This window comes from Mustelus asterias, chromosome 9 (genome assembly GCF_964213995.1).
Source record: "Mustelus asterias chromosome 9, sMusAst1.hap1.1, whole genome shotgun sequence".
NCBI lineage: Eukaryota > Metazoa > Chordata > Chondrichthyes > Carcharhiniformes > Triakidae > Mustelus > Mustelus asterias.
In genome coordinates this window covers 116,790,729-116,814,249 of record NC_135809.1, presented here as the reverse complement: position 1 = coordinate 116,814,249, position 23,521 = coordinate 116,790,729, and the positions used below count along the sequence as shown (strand labels likewise).

At 46.7% G+C, this 23,521-nt stretch overlaps 1 protein-coding gene across 1 annotated transcript in view; it reads left to right on the top strand.

Annotated features, from left to right (window-relative positions):
* The window catches only part of LOC144499280 (doublecortin domain-containing protein 1-like), a 420,979-nt gene that overhangs the window by 330,613 nt on the left and 66,845 nt on the right, over positions 1-23,521 (top strand). Inside the window, exons 18-23 of the mRNA XM_078221394.1 lie at positions 705-804; positions 4,137-4,272; positions 5,848-6,025; positions 13,754-13,954; positions 19,384-19,498; positions 21,429-21,599. Of these exons, the coding sequence (XP_078077520.1) occupies positions 705-804; positions 4,137-4,272; positions 5,848-6,025; positions 13,754-13,954; positions 19,384-19,498; positions 21,429-21,599 (901 nt within the window). The remainder of the gene's footprint in view (positions 1-704; positions 805-4,136; positions 4,273-5,847; positions 6,026-13,753; positions 13,955-19,383; positions 19,499-21,428; positions 21,600-23,521) is intronic.

Sequence of the window (23,521 nt, the reverse complement as noted above, 5' to 3'; positions counted from 1 at the left end):
TGGCTTTTGTGTGGCAATCAATGTGAGTTTGGTGATTTGAATTTTTCTCTTTAGCCATCAGATTGTTGGGATTGTGAGCTAATAATGCTGCAGCAAAGGCCAGGGAGCAGCTGGGAACTCACTAAATCAGAGGGCGGGATTTTCCGGTCTTGCTTGCCCCAAGGCTGAAAAATCCCGCCCGAGGTCAACATGGTCCGTGTCCCACCCAATAGGATTCCTGTGGCGGGTGAGACGTGAAGATCCTGCCCAGAGGCTCAAAAGCGTTTCCCCGCAACCATGAGAAAGAAATAGGTGAATACAAGTCAAATCAGACACAGAAAGAGAAATAAAGAGAGGGAAAGAAAGATTGGGTTAAGAGAGAGAGAACAAATGATGTAGGGAAAGTAATTCAAAAATTCTAATTTCAAATTTTTAATACCTCTGAGAACAATTAGAGGAATGTAGGTTAGGTTGATTGGCCATGCTAAGTTGTTTCTTAGTGTCAGACGGATTGGCTAGGGTTAATCCTTGGGGTTACGGGAATAGGCCTGAGTGGAATTGTTGTCGGTGCAGGCTCGATGGGCCAAATGGCCTCCTTCTGCATTGTAGATTCTACGATTCTCTGAACATGGGAACAGGAATAGGGCATTGCTGTTAGACAAGTGATCAGTGCTACCTGCTGTACGTGTCGCGAGATTAATGAGTTGATTGAGTTCTTTCTCCAGGTGTACCTCGATGCTGGGATTACCCTTTGCAGCCCGCAGGTTGTTTGACGAAAATGGGCAAGAGCAGACTCTTCTGAAAGATCTCCAGAGGGATCAGTTGGTAAGTATGATCACCCAAGAATACAGAGGAAAAATATCAACTGGAGGAGGCCATTCAGCCCCTCCAGCTTCCTCCAGCCTCCTCCGCCATTCAATCATTGTTCATCACAGATGTGTCAAATTCCGGGACCCTCCATTCTGTCAGCACCATGGGTGTACCTACACCACAAGCAGATCAACAGGCTACCACCGCAATGACAAATACAATTAGGAATGGGCAATAAATGTTAGCAACTCCCACATTCCATAAATGGACTTAAAAAAATGTGATCTGTACCTTACTTTACCTGCCTTTGCCACATATCTTTGATACGCTCAACCAACAAAAAGTAATCTGTCACAGTGTTGAAATTCTCAAACATCCGCAGCCTTTAGGAGAGAGAATTCAGATCTGTGTGAAGAAGTCCTTCCTGATTTCCCTCCCATTAGGCCCAATCTCGAATTTTAAGATTCGTTTCTGATCTTTGCACCAGAAGAAATAATTTCGCTGAGTCCACCCTATTGAATTCTTTTAACATTTTCAACACTTGATTGAATTACCTCTCAACTTTCTTTTCCCAAGGGAATACAAGCCAAGTTCCTGCCACCTGAACCTCATGATTTAACCTTTTAAACCCTGGTATAATACTCTGGAATTTGTGCTGCACCTCTTCAAGGCCAAATATATCTTCTGTGAGGTGAGATGCCCAGGACATAACACAACTTTCCAGATGTTGTCTGACCAAGGGTCTATACAGCTGAAGCATCAGTTCCACCCCTTGGGTAGCATGGTGGCACAGTGGTTAGCACTGCTGCCTCACAGTGCCAGGGACCCAGGTTCGATTCCCAGCCTGGGTCACTGTCTGTGTGGAGTCTGCACATTCTCCCAGTGTCTGCGTGGGTTTCTTCAGTGTGCTCTGGTTTCCTCCCACCATCCGAAAGACATGTGGGTTAGGTGCATTGGCCATGCTAAATTCTCCCTCAATGTACCCGAACAGGTACCCGGATTGTGGCAACCAGGGGATTTTCACAGTAACTTCATTGCAGTGATGTTGTAAATCTACTTGTGACATTAATAAAAATAAAGTTTGTTAATTCTGCTCTCTTGGGATAATGCCCAACATTCCTTCAGCCTTTATGATTTTGTTTGTGGATGGAAAGCAGTGTTCAAAAATGGGGGGATTTTCCAGCCCTGCCACGATGCATTTTTCAGCACCGGAGACAGCTTACCATTGGCCACCAGTAGGATCTTTCAGTGCGTTGATATCTACACTACTTTTCGTGGCTGACTCACCCCATTGCCGGGGAACCCACCGGGGGTGGGGGGGGGCGGGGGGGGGGGGGGGGGGGGGGGGCGGAGGGGAATGCCTTCAGTTGGATCGGAACATCATGCTGGTGGGAAGGACTGGAAGATCACACTGAACAAGTTTGAGTGTTGTTTTTAACCACTGCCACTCGTAGTATAAATATTGGGTAGAATTTTTGCAAAATCTGTCAGTGGCAGCTTCAAACTGAAAACCCAGTGTGTATCAAACGAGTACCGCACTTAGGCCACGGGGGAGGTGGTGACGGAGTGGTATTGTCACTAGAGTCCAGAAACCCAGCATAATGCTCTGGGGACCCAGGTTTGAATCCTACCATGGCAGATGGTGAAATTTGAACTCAGTAAAAAGAAATCTGGAATTAAAAGTCTAATGATGACCATAAAACCATTGTCAATTGTCATAAAAACCCATCTGGTTCACTAATGTCCTTTAGGGAAGGAGATTTGCTGTCCTTACCTTTTCTGGTCTACATGTGATCCCAGACCCACAGCAATGCGGTTGATTCTGAAATTCCCTCTGAAATGGAGGGCAATTAGGAAGGGGCAATAAATGCTCGGCCCAGCGAGTGACGCCCGCATCCTGTAAAATGAAGAAATAAATAATCCCGTAATAGCTGCTAAATCTCATGAGTGGCCAAAAATGGGATTTGTGCTAGAGAGATCTCACTTTGAGGTCTTCCCACTTAGAAAGGAAACTAGAACTAGAGGGCACAGCCTCAAAATAAAGGGGGGTCAGTTTAGGACAGAGTTGAGGAGGAACTTCTTCTCTCAGAGGATGGTGAATCTCTGGAATTCTCAGCCCATTGAAGTGGTGGAGGCTACCTCGTTGAATATGTTTAAATCATGGATAGATGGATTCCTGATCGGTAAGGGAATTAGGGGTTATAGGGATCAGGCGGGTAAGTGGAACTGATCCACTTCAGATCAGCCATGATCTTATTGAATGACGGGGCAGGCTCGAGGGGCTAGATGGCCTACTCCTGCTCCTAATTCTTATGTTCTTATGTTCTTCCCCACCCCCACAAATTCTAATAACTTAACATCTGCTTACCGGCCTTGACCCACGCCTTATCCTCCCACCCAGTTGGCGTGACATCACACCAGCGCAAATCACTTCTAACTTTCAAACATGAAAACTAGTCTTGATGACCACACTGGGGGTACGGAAGTAAATACAGCCCCCTGGAGGTGAGGGACACAGCCGCACAGCGCCCTGGCTGTGTCAACCTGGCAGAGCCAACCTGGCATTGCTGGGGTGGACAGAGTGTTCCAGTCAGAGGAGATGTAATTAGTTATTTAGGCAAAAGCAGTCTCGGGTAATTTTTGCCTTGAAGAAGAGCAGGGATATTATCCCCAGTGACCTGACCCATATTTAATCCTCAATTAACATCACAGAAACAGATTATCCAATTATTATCACATTGTTGTTTGTGGGAGCTTGCTGTGTACAAATTGCCTGCTCTGTTTCCTACGTTACAACAGTAACTACACTTCAAAAATAATTCATTGGCTGTAAAGTGCTTTGAGCCTTCTGGTAGTCATGACAGCATATTGCTGTCATAGATTAGATTCCCTTCGGTGCAGAAGGAGGATATTCAGTCCACCAAGCCAGTGCCAACAACAATCTCACCCAGGCCCCGTCCCTGTAACCCCATGCATTTACCCCACTAATCCTCCTGACACTAAAGGGTCAATTTAGCAGGGCCAATCAACCTAATCCGTACAAACCAGAGCACCGGAGAAAAAAACCGGAGAAAACCCATGCAAACACGGGGACAATGTGCAAATTCCACACAGACAGTCATCCAAGGCCGGAACCAAACCCGGGCCCCTGGTGCTGTGAGACAGCAGTGCTAACCACTGTGCCCGCCCATATAAATGCAAGTCTTGCTTTGTTCACATGCTCATGTCATTTGTTCTTCTGCCACTCGTGTGATCCTTGTCCCCCTCTCTTGCACCCCACCATCAAAAGCCACTCCCTCTCCTGAAGGAACTACAGGGAGTAATGGCTCTATGGCTCTACCTTTCAGGTGTACGTTTCCTGTGGGGAGGCCTGGATGGACCCCAACCTGATGTCGGTGGAACAGAAGAAACGTTTTCGCCTTAACAACCTGACATGTGATGTTGCTTTGATCCGCAGTTATTGTGCCATGCGTGACCCTAGAGGTATAATGAATGACCTAGGAATTTGACATTGCCATACTCATTGTTTGAGCACTAAGCGACCACCTAATGTGATGGATAGGAGTGCTCCTCTGAATCGTATATTCAAAGGAAATGGGGCGCTACTGGATGCCCCCACCTACCCGCACCCACCTCACCAGCCACCCCACCACTGGGCACTGACTCCACTCCTGAAAGTCACCACTCAGCTCATCTGATCACTGATGTTCATCCCTCGACCTCCACTGTTTGCAGCCTTGATGGACAGCAATTCTCTCCTTCCCCCTTTTGGTCCCAACATCTTAGTGAGCTGGTCCAGATGTTTATGCATTTAACTAACCGTATCTGATCAGACCTTTCTGTCAGAATCCCAGGAGGTGAGGGGATGGGGGTGAATACTGCTCCCTTTGTCCATTATATGTTTAACAGAAAACCCTCAGGGAAACATTATTTACCCCATTTCGCCAGGATTTCAAAGGCCGAGAATGAGAACCTGCATGGAAACACATCAGCATTCATAGAATTATAGAATCTTAAAGTGCAGAAGGCGGCCATTCAGCCCATCGAGTCTGCACCAATCACAATCCCACTTTGGCCCTATCCCCATAACCCCATGCACTTACCCTAGCTAGTCCCCCTGACATTGAGGGGCAATTTAGCTTGGCTAATCCACCTAACCCGCACATCTTTGGACTGTGGGAGGAAACAGAGCACCCGGAGGAAACCCGCGCAGACACGGGGAGAATGTGAAAACTCCACACAGCCAGTGACCCAAGCTGGGAATCGAACCTGGGTCCCTGGCGCTGTGAGGCTGCAGTGCTAACCACTGTGCCACTGTGCCGCCCACTTTGCAAAGTGCAAAGTATGAAGAAAGCAAATCCCACACTCCAAGTAGTGACCAAAGCCCTGGGTCCCAAGGGTTGCCATCAGAGGCGGTGCAAAATAACTACCTCTGTCCTGTTGATCCTCCAAGAGGCCCTGCATCAACTGGACGCTTGTTGAAAAGGAGGCCTTGGAGTCCACAAGCCATCAGCCACTTGCTGCCCTTCAGGCTCCAAAGCATCAGTGCAAGATTATCGCAAAACTTTAAGTCTGATCTAGCTACAGCCGTTGAAGTGTCAGTCACGTGGCTCAGTGGGTAGCACTCTTATCCCCGGGTGAGCAGGTTATGAGTTCAAGTCTTGCCCCAGAGACTTGAGCACAAAATGCAATTGACTCTCCACTGCAGTACCGAGGAAGTGCTACACTGTCAGAGGTGCTATTTTTCTCATGAGATATTAAACTAAAGTCTGTCTAAAGTGGATGCAAAAGATCCCATGGCATAATTGCATAGGGGAGTTATTGCCAATACTTATCCCTCAACCCAACATCATATTGTCTATAGTTGCTATTTGTGAGAGCTTGCTGTGAGTAAATTGGTTGCAGCATTTCCGAGACCTCCAAAATATTTAGTTGCCTGTAAAATGCTTTGAGACATCCTAAAAGTCGTAAAAGGGGCTATTTAAAGGCAAGTTTATTTTTAAAGTATAGGGCAGATTGCAAGCATCCAGCTTAAAAATGTCTTCGTTTACCATGCAGGTTTGGTACTTGAGGTTGTCGGTAATCTCGTACCTGGAGCCAAGTTGGCATTAGCTGAATGTGTCGTGTCCACTGATCATGAGGAAAACACTTGTGAAGCAGATAAGCAAGATCATTTATGCACTGCAACAACCGAAGAAGATCATTGTGAGGATGGGAACATCGTAAATGATTTACTGTAAGGAATTTGTGCCATTCTGCTCAGAAGCCTGAATATAACAAAAACTGAATTTCAATCATTTGGGATTGATACCAATGTTTTCAATAGCAGTCCAAACTGATGGACAGATATACTGACAGGAAGATTTAATGAGGATATTGTAAGAATATAGAAACAGGGATGTGTCAATAAATCTTTCGCAACATTTTCTAGGCTTCACTTTCTTTTTGCAATCATAGAATCCCTACAGTAAAGAAGGAGGTCATTCGGCCCATCGAGTCTGTACCAATCGCAATCCCACCCAGGCTCTATTCCTGTAACCCCACACATTTGTCCTGCTAGTCCCCCTGACCCTAGGGGCAATTTAGCATGGCCAATCAACCTAATACACACATCTTTGCACTGTGGGAGCAAACCAGAGCACCCGAAGGAAAGCCGCGCAGACATGGGGAGAAAGTGCAAACTCCACACAGACAGTGACCCAAGGCTGGAATTGAACCCAGATCTCTGGTGCTGTGAGGCAGCAGTGCTAACCACTGTGTCACTGTGCCACCGGTGCTGTGTTATGAAAGATGTGGTATAAATGCAACAACTTACTTCAATTGGAAATCTCAGTCCAGGCTCATACATACAGCACAGTATGAGGCCATTCAGTCCATCCTCTCCGTGTTAAATCTTTGAAAGAGCTGTTCCAATTCGAATCTCTCCCCTGTTTTCACGTCAGCTCTGCAAATTTTTCCTTTTCAAGTGTCGATCCTCCTCTCTTTAGAAAGTTACTGTTGAATCTACTTTCACCACATGTCCAGCCAGTTGGCTCAAGATCTCAACAACTCACAGATTAGGAAAAAGAAATCGCCCCTCGATTCTAATGGCAATTATCGTGAATCAATGTCCTCTGATTATCGACTCACCAGTTGGTGGAGACAGTTCCTCTTTACTTAATCTAACATCCCCCTCCCTCAATAATTTGGTCAATAATGTGACAGGATTTTATAATATGCCTCAGCACTAACTGCTTCTTCCAAGGAAATAAAGGATGACGCTATGAGAAGGATGGTCTACACCTTAATCAGAAGGGGACCAATATCCTGGGGGGTAAATTTGCTAAGGCCATGCAGGGAGGTTTAAACTGATTCGGCGGGGGGGAGGGATCCTGAGTAGTGGGGCTGAAAGTGAGGGATGCATGGATGGGGACTGCAATGCACGGCATTGCAGAGGTGGGGTGGAGCAGGGTTTGAAATGTGTATACTTCAATGCCAGGAGTATTCGCAATAAAGTGGGTGAACTTGCAGCGTGGATCAGTACCTGGGACTTCGATGTTGTGGCTATTTCAGAGACATGGATAGAGCAGGGGCAGGAATGGATGCTGCAGGTCCCGGGGTTCAAATGTTTTAGTCGAAGTAGGGAAGGAGGTAGAAGAGGGGGAGGGGTAGCATTATTGGTCAGAGATTGTATCACAGTGTCAGAGAGGAGGTTTGATGAGGACTTATCTGTTGAGGTAGTATGGGCGGAGATTAGAAATAGGAGAGGAGAGGTCACCCTGTTGGGAGTCTTTTATAGACCTCCTAAAAGTTCTAGAGAGGTTGAGGAAAGGATTGCGGAGTCAATCCTGCTTAGGAGTGAAAGTAATAGGGCAATTGTTATGGGGGATTTTAACTTGACTAATATTGACTGGAATTGTTATAGCTCTAGCTCGTTAGAGGGGTCAGTTTTTGTTCAAAGCGTGCAGGAAGGTTTTTTGACTCAGTATGTAGACAGGCCAACTAGAGGTGAGGCTATATTGGATCTGGTGCTGGGAAATGAGCCAGACCAGGTGCTAGACTTGGAAGTTGGTGTGCATTTTGGTGATAGTGACCACAATTCGGTTACGTTCACCTTAGTGATGGAAAGGGATAGGCATGAACCTCGGGCCAGTGGTTTTAGCTGGGGGAAGGGTAATTATGAGGCTATTAGGAGAGAATTAGGAAACATAGGTTGGACTAGGAGATTACAGGGACTGGGAACGTCCGACATGTGGAGTTTTTTCAAGGAGCAGCTACTGCGAGTCTGTGATAGGTATGTCCCTGTCAGGCAAGGAGGAATTGGTAGGGCTAGGGAACCGTGGTGCACCAAAAAAGTTTCTTTGTTGGTTAAAAAGAAAAAGGAGGCTTATGTTCGGATGAGACGTGAGCACTCGGGTAGTGCACTAGAAAGCTTTAGATTGGCTAAGAGGGAGTTGAAGAGCGAGCTTAGAAGGGCTAAAAGGGGACATGAGAAGACTTTGGCGGATAGGGTTAAAGAGAATCCTAAGGCGTTCTATAGGTATGTCAAGAACAGAAGGTTGGTTAGGGCAAGTTTAGGGCCAGTTATAGATGGCAGAGGGAAGTTATGTGTGGAACCGGAGGAGATTGGTGAAGCATTGAACCAATATTTCTCTTCGGTGTTCACGCAAGGGGACATGAATATAGCTGAGGAGGACACTGGGTTGCAAGGGAGTAGAATAGACAGTATTACAGTTGATAAGGAGGATGTGCAGGATATTCTGGAGGGTCTGAAAATAGATAAATCCCCTGGTCTGGATGGGATTTATCCAAGGATTCTCTGGGAGGCAAGAGAAGTGATTGCAGAGCCTCTGGCTCTGATCTTCAGGTCGTCGTTGGCCTCTGGTATAGTACCAGAAGATTGGAGGTTAGCGAATGTTGTCCCATTGTTTAAGAAGGGGAACAGAGACTTCCCCGGGAATTATAGACCGGTGAGTCTCACTTCTGTTGTCGGCAAGATGTTGGAAAAAATTATAAGGGATAGGATTTATAGTTATTTGGAGAGTAATGAATTGATAGGTGATAGTCAGCATGGTTTTGTGGCAGGTAGGTCGTGCCTTACTAACCTTATTGAGTTTTTTGAGAAAGTGACCAAGGAGGTGGATGGGGGCAAGGCAGTGGACGTGGTATATATGGATTTTAGTAAGGCGTTTGATAAGGGTCACCATGGTAGGCTTCTGCAGAAAATGCAGATGTATGGGATTGGGGGTGATCTAGGAAATTGGATCAGGAATTGGCTAGCGGATAGGAAACAGAGGGTGGTGGTTGATAGTAAATATTCATCATGGAGTGCGGTTACAAGTGGTGTACCTCAGGGATCTGTTTTGGGGCCACTGCTGTTTGTAATATTTATTAATGATCTGGATGAGGGTATAGTTGGGTGGATTAGCAAATTTGCTGATGACACCAAAGTCGGTGGTGTGGTAGACAGTGAGGAAGGGTGTCGTAGTTTGCAGGAAGACTTAGACAGGTTGCAAAGTTGGGCCGAGAGGTGGCGGATGGAGTTTAATGCGGAGAAGTGTGAGGTAATTCACTTTGGTAGGAATAACAGATGTGTTGAGTATAGGGCTAACGGGAGGACTTTGAATAGTGTGGAGGAGCAGAGGGATCTAGGTGTATGTGTGCATAGATCCCTGAAAGTTGGGAATCAAGTAGATAAGGTTGTTAAGAAGGCATATGGTGTCTTGGCGTTTATTGGTAGGGGGATTGAATTTAGGAGTCGTAGCGTTATGTTGCAACTGTACACAACTCTGGTGCGGCCGCACTTGGAGTACTGTGTGCAGTTCTGGTCCCCACATTACAGGAAGGATGTGGAGGCTTTGGAGAGGGTGCAGAGGAGGTTTACCAGGATGTTGCCTGGTATGGAGGGGAGATCCTATGAGGAGAGGCTGAGGGATTTGGGATTGTTTTCGCTGGAAAGGCGGCGGCTAAGAGGGGATCTTATTGAAACATATAAGATGATTAGAGGTTTAGATAGGGTGGATAGTGATAGCCTTTTTCCTCTGATGGAGAAATCCAGCACGAGGGGGCATGGCTTTAAATTGAGGGGGGGTAGTTATAGAACGGATGTCAGGGGTAGGTTCTTTACCCAGAGGGTGGTGAGGGATTGGAATGCCCTGCCAGCATCAGTAGTAAATGCGCCTAGTTTGGGGGCGTTTAAGAGATCCGTAGATAGGTTCATGGACGAAAAGAAATTGGTTTAGGTTGGAGGGTCACAGTTTTTTTTTTTAACTGGTCGGTGCAACATCGTGGGCCGAAGGGCCTGTTCTGCGCTGTAATGTTCTATGTTCTATGTTCTATGTTCTATGTAACTGAGGTTTTGTTTGAAGCAGTGCAGTCACATTTTATCTGTATTTTCCAGTGACTCACATACCAGAGCCCATCTAGCTCTCGACGCTCAGCGCTCCAAGGACCATTATCCATGGGAAAGAAATTTAAAAGCATTTGATGATGATGAAGTCTCGCAGCAAGAAGACGGGAGGTCTTTCACCAACGTTGATTTATATAATAAATACAGGTTAACCAATACTTCTTTGAAACTGTGATAGCTAAAAGCTAACCAGAAGGTATTATGTATGGGTATCACGATGCAGAGTGTGAGAAGGATCACGAGGTAGACCTTGAAGACTTCTCGAGGGGAGCTCTTTACTGAAGGTGTGTTCCGCGGTCAATCCTGGACTGACTTTTGTATGGAATCAGTAGAGATAGGCGAGGTGATGAATGAATACTTTTCTTCAGTGTTCACCAAGGAGAGGGGCCATGTTTTTCAGGAAGAGAAGGTGTTACAGGCTAATAGGCTGGAGGAAATAGATGTTCGGAGGGAGGATGTATTGGCAATTTTGAATAAACTGAAGGTCGATAAGTCCCCTGGGCCTGATGAAATGTATCCTAGGATTCTTTGGGAGGCGAGGGATGAGATTGCAGAGCCTTTGGCTTTGATCTTTGGGTCCACGCTGTCCACGGGGATGGTGCCAGAGGACTGGAGAGTGGCAAATGTTGTTCCTCTGTTTAAGAAAGGGAATAGAAATGACCCTGGTAATTATAGACCGGTTAGTCTGACTTCGGTGGTTGGTAAATTGATGGAAAAGGTCCTTAGGGATGGGATTTACGACCATTTAGAAAGATGCGGATTAATCCGGGATAGTCAGCACGGATTTGTGAAGGGCAAATCGTGCCTCACAAATTTGATAGAATTTTTTGAGGAGGTAACTCGGTGTGTTGATGAAGGTAGGGCGGTTGATGTCATATACATGGATTTTAGTAAGGCGTTTGATAAGGTCCCCCATGGTCGGCTTATGATGAAAGTAAGGAGGTGTGGGATAGAGGGAAAGTTGGCCGATTGGATAGGTAACTGGCTATCTGATCGAAGACAGAGGGTGGTGGTGGATGGAAAATTTTCGGACTGGAGGCAGGTTGCTAGCGGAGTGCCGCAGGGATCGGTGCTTGGTCCTCTGCTCTTTGTGATTTTTATTAATGACTTAGAGGAGGGGGCTGAAGGGTGGATCAGTAAATTTGCTGATGACACCAAGATTGGTGGAGTAGTGGATGAGGTGGAGGGGTGTTGTAGGCTGCAAAGAGACATAGATAGGATGCAAAGCTGGGCTGAAAAATGGCAAATGGAGTTTAACCCTGATAAATGTGAGGTGATTCATTTTGGTCGGACAAATTTAAATGTGGATTACAGGGTCAAAGGTAGGGTTCTGAAGACTGTGGAGGAACAGAGAGATCTTGGGGTCCATATCCACAGATCTCTAAAGGTTGCCACTCAAGTGGATAGAGCTGTGAAGAAGGCATATAGTGTGTTAGCTTTTATTAACAGGGGGTTGGAGTTTAAGAGCCGTGGGGTTATGCTGCAACTGTACAGGACCTTGGTGAGACCGCATTTGGAATATTGCGTGCAGTTCTGGTCACCTCACTATAAGAAGGATGTGGAAGCGCTGGAGAGAGTGCAGAGGAGATTTACCAGGATGCTGCCTGGTTTGGAGTGTCGGTCTTATGAGGAAAGGTTGAGGGAGCTGGGGCTGTTCTCTCTGGAGCGGAGGAGATTGAGGGGAGACTTAATAGAGGTTTATAAAATGATGAAGGGGATAGATCGAGTGAACGTTCAAAGACTATTTCCTCGGGTGGATGGAGCTATTACAAGGGGGCATAACTATAGGGTTCATGGTGGGAGATATAGGAAGGATATCAGAGGTAGGTTCTTCACGCAGAGAGTGGTTGGGGTGTGGAATGGACTGCCTGCAGTGATAGTGGAGTCAGACACTTTAGGAACATTTAAGCGGTTATTGGATAGGCACATGGAGCACACCAGGATGGTAGGGAGTGGGATAGCTTGATCTTGGTTTCAGATGAAGGTCGGCACAACATCGTGGGCCGAAGGGCCTGTTCTGTGCTGTACTGTTCTATGTTCTATGTTCTATGACTCCCTGAGCTCCACCCTGGGCAGTATGGTCAATTAATGGCAGGATGAGCTTGTTGATGGGAAAATGGGATTCTTTCCAATTGGCTCTCCCTTCAAGTCATTGCTTCAATGGCTGGGACTCATCCAGCTGAGAAAGCAGTGGGTGCTTCTTTAGCCACACAGTTTTATGCGGTTTAATTCCAGCATGTCAAAGAGTGCACTTGGAGTTTCATTCGCTAATCTGTACCTAATCCCTCTTAATTTGGATAACCAGAGGCCTCCCCTTCAGCAAGTGCCAATGTCTCAGGCAAACAGGAATTCTCCAGGTATACTTCACTCAGTAAATTGGTTCATACATGGTAATGCATTACTTGTGTCTCCTTAAAAAAATCAAATTTTATTACTGTTGTTATGAAAATCAGCACATGGTGGCACAGTGGTTAGCACTGCTGCCTCACAGCATTAGGGACCTGGGTTCGATTCCCGGCTTGGGTCACTGTCTGTGCGCAATCTGCACATTCTCCCTGTGTCTACGTGAGTTTCCTCCGGGTGTTCCAGTTTCCTCCCACAGTCCAAATGACGCGCTGGTTAGGTGCATTGGCCATGTTAAATTCTCCCTCAGTGTATCCTAACAGACCCCAGAGTGTGGCGACTAGGCGATTTTCACAGTAACTTCATTGTAGTGTTAATGTGAGCCTACTTGTGACAAATAAATAAAACTTAAAACATATCAGGGTGTGATTGCCCGATTGTGTCCATTGATAACTTTTAATTTGGACCGTACTCGTGTTTGTATAGCCAGAGCTCCCCCATCCCCATAGATCTCCTGTGTAACTCATTCACATTTAAACACTGTTAAATGTTTTCCTATGGAGGTCCGGACCATGACGTAGCTGACACCCCTTCCACCACCAGCCCCTGCAATTGAGTATCACTTCCATTCTTTTGTAGCCTGCCTTCCTGGACACACTAGGCGCTGATGTTCTTCCGCCCTACCAAGGAACAAAACAAACCTGGTGTTTCCCTGAGAGCTTACCCCAATCTCTCCCCTTCCAACAGGGTCCTGGCCTCACTTGCTTTCCAGTTATGGTGGGCTTTTCTGGGGCAGTTGCAGTCTCACCTCTCCATGAGGCCAGTTGGTTGCGCTGGAAGACCCAAGGTTTTCGAGAAAGTTTTTTTTTCAATGTAACCGATGCTTGTGGGGCGGCATGGTGGCACAGTGATTAGCACTGCTGCCTCACAGCGCCAGAGACCCGGGTTCAATTCTGGCCTCGGGTCACTGTCTGTGCAGAGTTTGCACATTCTCCCCATGTCTGCATGGATTTCCTCTGGGCGCTCCGGTTTCCTCCCACACTTCAAAGGGTTAGGTGGATTGGCCATGCTAAATTGCCCCTTAGTGTCAGGGGGTTAGAGGGGTAAATATGTGGGGTTACAGGAATAGGGCCTGGCTGGGATTGTAGTCGGTGCAGACTGGATGGGCCGAATGGTCTCCTTCTGCTCCGTAGGGATTCTATGATGCTACTCACAGATTGCATTCACCCACAGGCCGCAACCTAAGCCTCTGAAACCACAACAAATACATCAGCAGCAGTTTCAGTTCCAGGACGGACACATCATAAACTGCAACTGCCCTTGGCTTGTGGTGGGAGTTGCTGGGACGAACGCGCGACCGGGCACAGAGGTGACACTGGTGGAGAAGAAAGCTGATGCCATCTTTCAACGCTGGACAATGAGAGAAGGCAGCAGGTAGAAAAGAATGTAAACATCCTTTATCCAAAGCTTTCCTTGTAGCCAAGTATTCTCAAGGTTGAAATGAGTTTGCCGTATTATAATAAGATAAGTGGATCCAGGAATCTGAAACAAGAATCGAGGACGCTAGATAAACTCTGCAGCTCTGGCAAGCATTTATTACCAGAGAAATCAGAGTTAACATTGCGAGTCCTTTGACTCTTCAGAACTGAAGGGATGGAGAATGTGTTTGAGCTGTGGGAGATTGCAACAAAAAGCAGCAATTTTGAGAACAATAGACAGATGGCCTGCTGGGGGAGGGGGAGGGGGGGTCTGCACTGAGGAAATACATGTCTCGGATATTTTAAAAAAGGGCGTTTAAGATGGAGGAGAAAAGTCATAATCTAAAGCTGCCGAACTCAACCTTAAATCCCAAGGTCTGCAACTTGACTCCCAAGGGCAACACGGTGGCACAGTGGTTCACACTGCTGCCTCACAGCGCCGTGGACCCAGGTTCGATTCCGGCCTTGTCTGACCGTCTGTGTGGAGTTTGCACATTATCCCCGTGTCTGCGTGGGTTTCTTTCGGGTGCTCTAGTTTCCTCCCACTGTCCAAAGATTAGGTGGATTAGTCATGCTAGATTACCCCTTAGCGTCCCTAGATGCGTAGGTTAGGGGAATTAGCAGGTAAATGTGTGGGGTTACGGGGTTGGGCTTGGGTGGAGTGTTCTTTCAGAGAGATGGTGCAGACTCAGTGGGTCGAAAGGCCTCCTTCTGCACATTGAAGATTCTTTGACCAATCTGAAGATGAGATGCTGCTCCCCCAGCTTGCACTGAGCTTCACTGGAGCACTGCAGCAGGCCAAGGATGGACATATCTTAGACCATAAGACATAGGAGCAGAATTAGGCCACTCGGCCCATCGCGTCTGCTCCGCCATTCAATCACGGCTGATATTTTTCTCATCCCCATTCTCCTGTCTTTTCCCCATAACCCCTGATCCCCTTATTAATCAAGAACCTATCTATCTCTGTCTTAAAGACACTCAATGACCTGACCTCCACAGCCTTCTGCGGCAAAGAGTTCCACAGATTCACCATTCTCTGGCTGAAGAAATTCTTCCTCATCTCTGTTTTAAAGGATCGTCCCTTTAGCCTGACGTTGTGCTCTCTGGTTCTAGTTTTTCCCACTAATGGAAACATCCTCTCCACGTCCACTCTTTCCAGGCCTCGCAGTATCCTGTAAGTTTCAATAAGATCCCCCCCCTCATCCTTCTAAACTCCAACGAGTACAGATCTCTTATTATAATTGTTCACAGCTAATGGCAAAGTTGGCATTTATAGCACATCATTTGCTTCCCTTAAGGTGAGGGGCAGGCCTTCATCTTGAACCGCTCAAGCCCCCTGTGATAAAAGGGCTCCCAGAGTGCTATAGGGAGGTTGAGGATTGGGACGCAGTAACAATGAAGAAAGGGCTGATATATCACAGAGTCATGTTGTGTGAGACCTGAACTGAATATGACACCACAGGAGTTATATGGAAGGCCTCCCTGAGAATATTTATCATTGCAGAGCTATTAAATTACATGTTGATTTGTGGAGTGCATTTCAATTAAGTATTGAAATCGGCAAAAGGTTTATATCAATGTCTGTAGGATTCCAAAGCTCCTGTTCTACAGCATAACTGCAGACAGAGCTGGAAGTGGAAACCTGTTTGACTGCGCACTTTTCTACCTCTTAACTAAACAACCTCTTACTTTTCTTGACCAACTTCCCAGGATGTTTGCCTCAGTCAAGAAATCTGCTTTTCACAATATCTCACACAAGCTCTCGGGTTCTGTGATGGATGTTATTTTTAGTAAAAGATACATATAGTGGAAAAAGTAATTGGTCAGAATTTTACACTCTGATGGGTTTTTAGGCGGGTGAGTGGGGGGAGGCGGGGGGGGGGGGGGGTAGTGGGGGAGGGTTGTAGAGGGGGAATGCGAGGGGATGTGGGGTTGGTGAAGTCAAAGGGATGGGATTCCCTCTGGCTTCCCACCCACCCCAAACGCTCAGTGGTTTAACGCTGGGGTCGGCAAGGCCATAAACATGAAGCCCGCCCTTTCCCCAATAGAAGCTCTTAAGCAGTCAACTATTGGCCACTTCAGGGCCATTTCCTATCCAGAGTCAATTTTTAGGCTGGTGGGAGGATTGAACTTGCATGAGAGAAGGCTAAAAATCAACATTTCATGCAGGAACAGGAGTTGGGGAAGTGAGGGTTGACAAACATGACTCTGTGATATATCGGCCTTTTCTTCATTGTTACTGCGTATAGTTACTCCCTATAGCACTCTGGGAGCCCCTTTATCACAGGGGACCTGAGCGGTCCTAGATGAAGGCCTGCCCCTCACCTTAAGGGTTGAGAGGGTTGGCTTATGAGGAGAGACTGAGTAGACAGGGGCTATACTCATTGGAATTCAGAAGAATGAGGGGAGATCTTGTAGAAAGATTATGAAGGGAATAGATAAGATAGAAGCAGGGAAATTGTTTCCACTGGCGGGTGAAACTAGAACTAGGGGGAATGGCCTCAAAATAAGGGGGAGCAGATTTAGGACTGAGTTGCGGAGGAACTTCTTCACACAAAGGGTTGTGAATCTGTGGAATTCCCTTCCCAGTGAAGCAGTTGAGGCTACTTCATTGAATGTTTTCAAGGTAAGGATAAATACATTTTTAAACAGTAAAGGAATTAAGGGTTATGGTGAGCGGGCGGGTAAGTGGAGCTGAGTCCACGAAAAGATCAGCCATGATCTTATTGAATGGCGGAGCAGGCTCGAGGGGCCAGATGGCCTACTCCTGCTCCTATTTCTTATGTTATGTTCTTATTAAGTGGAGTGAGGGGAGCACCTCCTTCAGAAGTCCCCTTCAGAAGACGGACCCTTCAGGTCCAGTGACCTCTGGACCCTCCTCCCCCCAAGACCCCCCCCTCACCCCACTGGTGCTCCCCCTTCCCCCAAACCTTCCTTACCCTCATCACCCTTGGACCCCTTGAACTCACCTGGGCCTCCAGAGCTTGGACTTAGTCTCATGCGTCCTCCTGCATTCCTTCTTCAGTTCATTGCAGCACTGTCGCTGCAGGGATTGGAGAGCTGCCAGCCAACCACCGAATGCTTATTGAAGCGTGGAATGATTGCGGGGCACTGAGAGTTAGCGGGAGAGCAAAACACCGCCATCTGAAACATTTAGGCCATTGAAAAATAGAATGCTTTTCAGCCTCTATATTTCTTTATTTTTTCCTGTTTTTGAAGATTTTCAGTCTTGAAATTTAAATTACACAAGCCTAACTCCCTTCACTTCCCACTGAATTGCTGAACTCGTAATCTCCAATCCTGGCCCCCATATTAACTGATATTGTTAAAAAAAAGATTCGTTCATGGGATATGGGCATAGCTGACTGAGTCAGCATCTATTGCCCATCCCCATGGGTAATTAAGAGTCAACTACATTGCTGTGGCTCTGAAGTCACATGTAGGCCAGACCAGGTAAGGATGGCAGGTTTCCTTCCCTAAAGGACATTAGTGAACCAGATGGGTTTTTCCTGACAATCAACAATGGTTTCATGGTTAGACTTTGAACTCTAGATTTTTTATTGATTTCAAATTTTGCCTTCTGCCATGGTTGGGATTCGAACCTGGGTCCCCAGAGCATTACCCTGGGTCACTAGTCCAGTGACAATACCACTATGCCAATGACTCCCATAGTTTTTTTGCCTCAGGTATTGTACTGCTCTCTCTCTGATCTGCTGTCTTCACCCCATTCCCCATAAAACAACCCTTGATGGCCCTCCACCCACCACCACCCCCCCCCCCCCCCCCCCCCCCCCCCCCCCCCCCCCCCCCCATCATTGCATCCCAGCATATCAGTGTAAAATATATCTGTAACCATCTTGAGGCAGAAATGCCGAGTAGATGATTGCTCTTGGCCTTCTCCTGATATCCCTCGCATCACAGATGTCAGTCTCAGGCCAATTCGATTCATAGAATCCCTACAGCGCAGAAGAGGCCATTAGGCCCACTGAGTCTGCACCGACTCGACTAAAGAGCGTCTTACCGATGCCCACCCTCCTGCCCTATCCCCATAACTCCACGCACTTACCATGGCTAATCCGCCTAACCTACACATCTTGGACACTAAGAGGCAACTTAGCACGGCCCATCCACCTAACTTGCACATCTTTGAACTGTGGGAGGAAACCGGAGGAAGCCCACGCAGACACGGGGAGAATGTGCAAACGCCACACAGCTACCCAAGACCGGAATTGAACCCAGGTTCCTGGCATTGTGAGGCAGCAGTCTATTGTGCCATCATGCCACCCCCACTCCATATGATGTCAAGAAACAGCTGAAAGAACAGAATACCGCAAAGTTTATGGACCCTGACAATATCTTGGCAGTAGTACGAAGACGTGCTCTGGAACTAGCTGTATCCCTGGCATTGTTCCAGTGCAGGGGTAATACCAGCTTCTACCTGATAATGCCGCAAATTGACCAAATGCTTCCTGTCCACAAAAAGGAGGACAAATCCAATCTGGATAATTATGGCCCATCAGACTACTCTTGATCCACAGCAAAGTGAAGGAAGGTGTCATCAACAGCGCTTTCAAACAATGCTTGTACCATAATAACCTGCTCACTTGGCTCTCATGGTTCTCATGGTTCTCAGGATCAGGAGTTAGATATTTAGGGCTAAGATGAGGAGAAATGTGAGATGTGAGGGATGTGAGGAAAAGCCTTTTTACCCAGAGGGTGGTGATAGTCTGAAATCCACTGCCTGGGAGGATGGTACAGGTGGGATGCCTCTCATCCTTTAAAAAGCACCTGGATGAACACTTGGCACATCACAACATTCAGAGCTATGAGTCAAGTGCTGGTAGATGGGATTAGTTGGGAGTTCAGGTGTTTCTCGCATGTCGTTGCAGACTCGATGGGCCGAAGGGTCTCTTCTGCACTGTACAATTCTATGATTCCATATTAAAAACTGGTTGAGTAGTTTTTTGAACAATAAGGGCATCAAAAATAGATAAATCTTTGAACAGTAAAGGAATTAAGGGTTATGGTGAGTGGGCGGGTAAGTGGAGCTGAGTCCACGAAAAGATCAGCCATGAGCTTATTGAATGGTGGAGCAGGCTCGAGGAGCCAGATAGCCTACTCCTGCTGCTAGTTTTTATGTTCTTATGTTCTTAAAGTCCAGTACAGGAAACGAGTTGAAAAGCTCAGCCCTGATCTTGCTAATGGCAGAACAGACTTGAGGGGCCACATGGCCTAATCCAGCTCCTATTTCTAATGTTCACTCTGAACTGCAAAGGGAGGAAGATCTGCCCTGTTAACTTGAAACCGAGCCCATGTGATGTAACAAAGCCAGCCTCTTACTACAGAGGAAAGCAATTCAAACTCTGTGTATTGACTCAACAGAACCTTCCATTTAATGGGTGACCCAGATCTGGTGCTCGCAGTCTCAATGCCCCAGATTAAACTGGGCGATGGCAACAGTGTGGTGGAAGTTCAGGGATGTTCAATTATCCTTCAGGTCAGCATTATTTTAACTATTCCATTCACAACTGAGCAAACTGTGCAATTATATTGAAACATGATTCAACATGACGTAATGCAAAATATTGTTACTGTGTGCCAATCAAACAATAATCATAGGCTCAAACTGATGATTGTAACCATATCATAACATAGAATCCCTACAGTGCAGAAGGTGGTCATTCGGCCCATCGAATCTGTACCGACCCCATATTCTCGCAACCCTACATATTTACTCTGCTAATCCCCTGACATGAGAGTCAATTTAGCATGGCCAATCAACCTACTTTGGAAGGAAACCGGTGCACTCAGAAGAAACTCACCTAGACATGGGGAGAATGTGCAAACTCCATACAGATAGTGACCCAAGCCAGGAATTGAACCCGGGTCCCTGGCGCTGTGAGGCAGCAGTGCTAACCATTGTGCCACCGTGCTGCAGTTGAACGTTGCAATCAGCTGAAGAGTGCATTTCCTCTCAAGCTTTCCACACTGTTGGCATTGCTGAAGTTAGGGATAATGTGGAAGGGGGAGCCCCACACTGGCTTACCTTGGGCACTGTGTGAAATGCGGTGCCAGAATAGGGGCTGAGTCCACTATAGCCAGACTTCACTTGGAGGTAGAGCGCTTGAGCTAGAGGGCTGTGAATTCAAGTCCTGCTCCAGAGGCTGAAGTGCACAACCAAAGGCTGACTCTTCATCGCAATCCTGGGGATGAATATGAGAAACCTCATGATGCTTTTCAAAGAAAAGAGGCGAGTTATCTTCGTGTTCGACATTTAACCCCCAACTAGCACCGCTAAGAATAAAGAACAAAGAAAAGTACAGCACAGGAACAGGCCCTTTGGCCCTCCAAGCCGTGCCAATCATGATGCCCTAACTAAAAAAAACCTTCTGCCCTTACTTAGTCTGTATCCCTCTATTCCCTCCCTATCCATGTACCCATCCAGGTGCCTATTAAATGTTGCTAATGTGCCTGCTTCCACCACCTCCTCTGGCAGCGCATTCCAGGCACCCACCACTCTCTGTGTGTGAAAAGCTTCCCCCTCAAATCTCCCTTAAACTTTCCCCCTCTCACCTTGAACCCTGTGCCCCCTTGTAATTGACACTTCCACCCTTGGAAATCTGACTATCTAAAATATATATGTAAAATATATCTAAAATAAATAAATATATAAACAGCTTATCTGCTCATTTATCTCATTACCGTTGGGGGGGGACCTTGCTGCCACATGGTGTGCACTGTGGCTCAGTGGGTCGCACCTTTGTCTCTGTTGGAAGGCTGTGGGCTCCAGTCCTAAAACAGAAACTTCAACATGTCATCGAAACTGTTTAGAAGTGCTATTTTCCAAATACGATGTAAAATCATCTGTCCTCTTAGGGAGAAGATAAGAGATCCCATGGCACTTTGGGCAGCACAGTGGCACAGTGCTCAGCACTGCTGCCACACAGCGCCAGGGACCCAAGTTCAATTCCGGCCTGAGGTGACTATGTGGAGTTTGCACGTTCCCCCTGTGTCTGCATGGGTTTCCTCTGGGTTTCCTCCCACATTCCAAAGATGTGCAGATTTGGTGGATTGGCCATGCTAAATTGACTGTCAGTGTCAGGGGGACTAACTAGGATAAATACGGTGGTGGGGTGAGGAGAGTGGTATGGGGATAGGGGCTGGGTGGAATTGTTGTCTGTGCAGACTCGATGGGCTGAATGGCCTCCTTCTGCACTGTAGGGATTCTATGATTCACGAATTAAAGAAGAGCAGGGGCATTCTGGCCAATGTTCGTGCCAAGATTATGTGCTCATGCCTCAGGAGTGGGGCTTGAAAACTTGATCTCATGACCCAGTTGCAAGAGCCAACCCCAACAGAAATCCATTCTATCTTTTGTGTTGGCAGCTCCCTTTACCTGACATAATATTTTTGATATCTTACCACAGAAATATAAAGGGTACAGTAATGGAGTCGCAAATCAGAAATGGTTCTGGACGCCAGAGATAAAAGTGCTGTGTGCTTTTTACACCTCAGTATTGGACAAGGAAATTACAGCTGCTAATCAGGCATCTGTGTGCACTTTCTGCATCTGTAAAACAGAGGAACTAGATCAACCTGTAAGTGTAACCCCGTTTCCATTTTGTTTTATCAATCGCATTGAAGGTTTTGGTGAATTTATATTTGCAGGTACGTGAATGTTTGGAGCGGCTACTTTAGCCCAAGTGAGAATGTATTTGAACCAGTCTTGGAGAAATTGGGTTTGTTTTGAATTCAGCTTTCTCTTTATTTTCCGATGTTACAGAACTGGAGCATTTCTAAAATGTCATTGTTGGTCCTGGCTGGTATGAATGTCTCTTTTGATTACAAAACACCACAGACCTGTCCTGCATGAGGCACTGAAACCTCCAACACTCACCAACTGCAATCATAGAATCATTGAGTCATAGAATCATACAGTGCAGGCGAGGCCCGTCAGCCCATCGAGTCCGCACCGATACATTAGAAACACCTGAACTCCCACCTAATCCCGTCTGCCAGCACTTGGCCAACAGCCTTAAATGTTATGATGTGCCAAGTGCTCGTCCAGATACTTTTTAAAGGACGCGAGGCAAACCATCTCTACCACCGTCCCAGGCAGCGCATTCCAGACCGTCACCACCCTCTGGGTAAAAAGGATTTTCCTCATGTTCCCCCCCCCCCAAACCTCCTGCCCTTCACCTTGACCCTATGTCCCCTTTTGACTGACTCTTCAACTAAGGGGAACAGCTGCTCCTTATCTGTCCATGCCCCTCATAATCTTGTACACCTCGATCAGGTTGCCCTTCAGTCTTCTCTGCTCCAATAAAAAAAAACCCAAGCCTACCCAATCTCTCTTCATAACTTAAATGTTCCATACCAAGCAGCATCCTGGTGAATCTATGAATGCCAGTGAAGCAACGCCACTAAAGGATACTTTGACTAAAGATGAATGAAAAGTCTAGCTCACTGAATGCCTCCCTGCCCTAAAACCATTAGAGACAGTAGATACTCTTCCGCCAAATCAGAGAACCGTACAGCATGGAAGGAGACCTTTTGGCCCATTGTTCCTGTGCTGGCTGTTTGAAAGAGCTATCCAATGAGTTCCACTCTCCTGCATTTTCCAAAGTATCCTGTTCCCTTTTGAGTGCTGCCATTAAATCTTCTTCCACTGCCCTTCAGACAATGTCTTCCAGATTATAACAAATAACTTGTAAAAAAAAAACTGTTCCTCATCTCCCCTCTGGTTCCTTTGCCAGTTACTTTATATCTGTGTGTCCCTGCTTACCAATCATGCTAGCATTGGAAACACTTCCCCCTGATCTGGTTTATCAAAACTTTCCAGAATTTTGAACACCTCTATTAGGTCTCCCCTTTAACCTTCTCTGTTAGTATGAAAACCTCTGCACTTGGACCCATGAACATCAAATAACATTTCAGTTTCTCAAAAGAGAGGGAGATGAAGAAGAAATGACATTGTGTTCTTCAGAAAGAGATGTAAAGAGGAACCATTGCAAACATAAACATGATAAAGTAATACCTTGCAGACTAATGGAATTACTGTCTCTCAAACAAAGAACAAAGAACAAAGAACAATACAGCACAGGAACAGGCCCTTCGGCCCTCCAAGCCCGCGCCGCTCCCCGGTCCAGGATTGAATCCTGAATCCAGGATCCCCGCCCAATTTTCCAGCCTATCTACATCCTAATATCCTATCCACCGAGCTGTCCCTCACAGCTACGATGCTTTGTTCATCACAACCTATTAACTCACCCCCACCCCCCCATTCCAGACCATGTGATCTCCAGGGAGAGGCGAAAACCCAGAGTGAAAACCCCAGGGCCAATATGGGGAAAGAAAATCTGGGAAATTCCTCTCCGACCCCCTGTGGCGATCGAAACGAGTCCAGGAGATCACACTGGCCCTGATCAGAAAATGCTTCCCAACCCTATTCATTTCCACTTCTGCTTTACGAACACCATCTGAATTCCCTGCCCCCGAGACAGGTTCCCAACTATCCGCA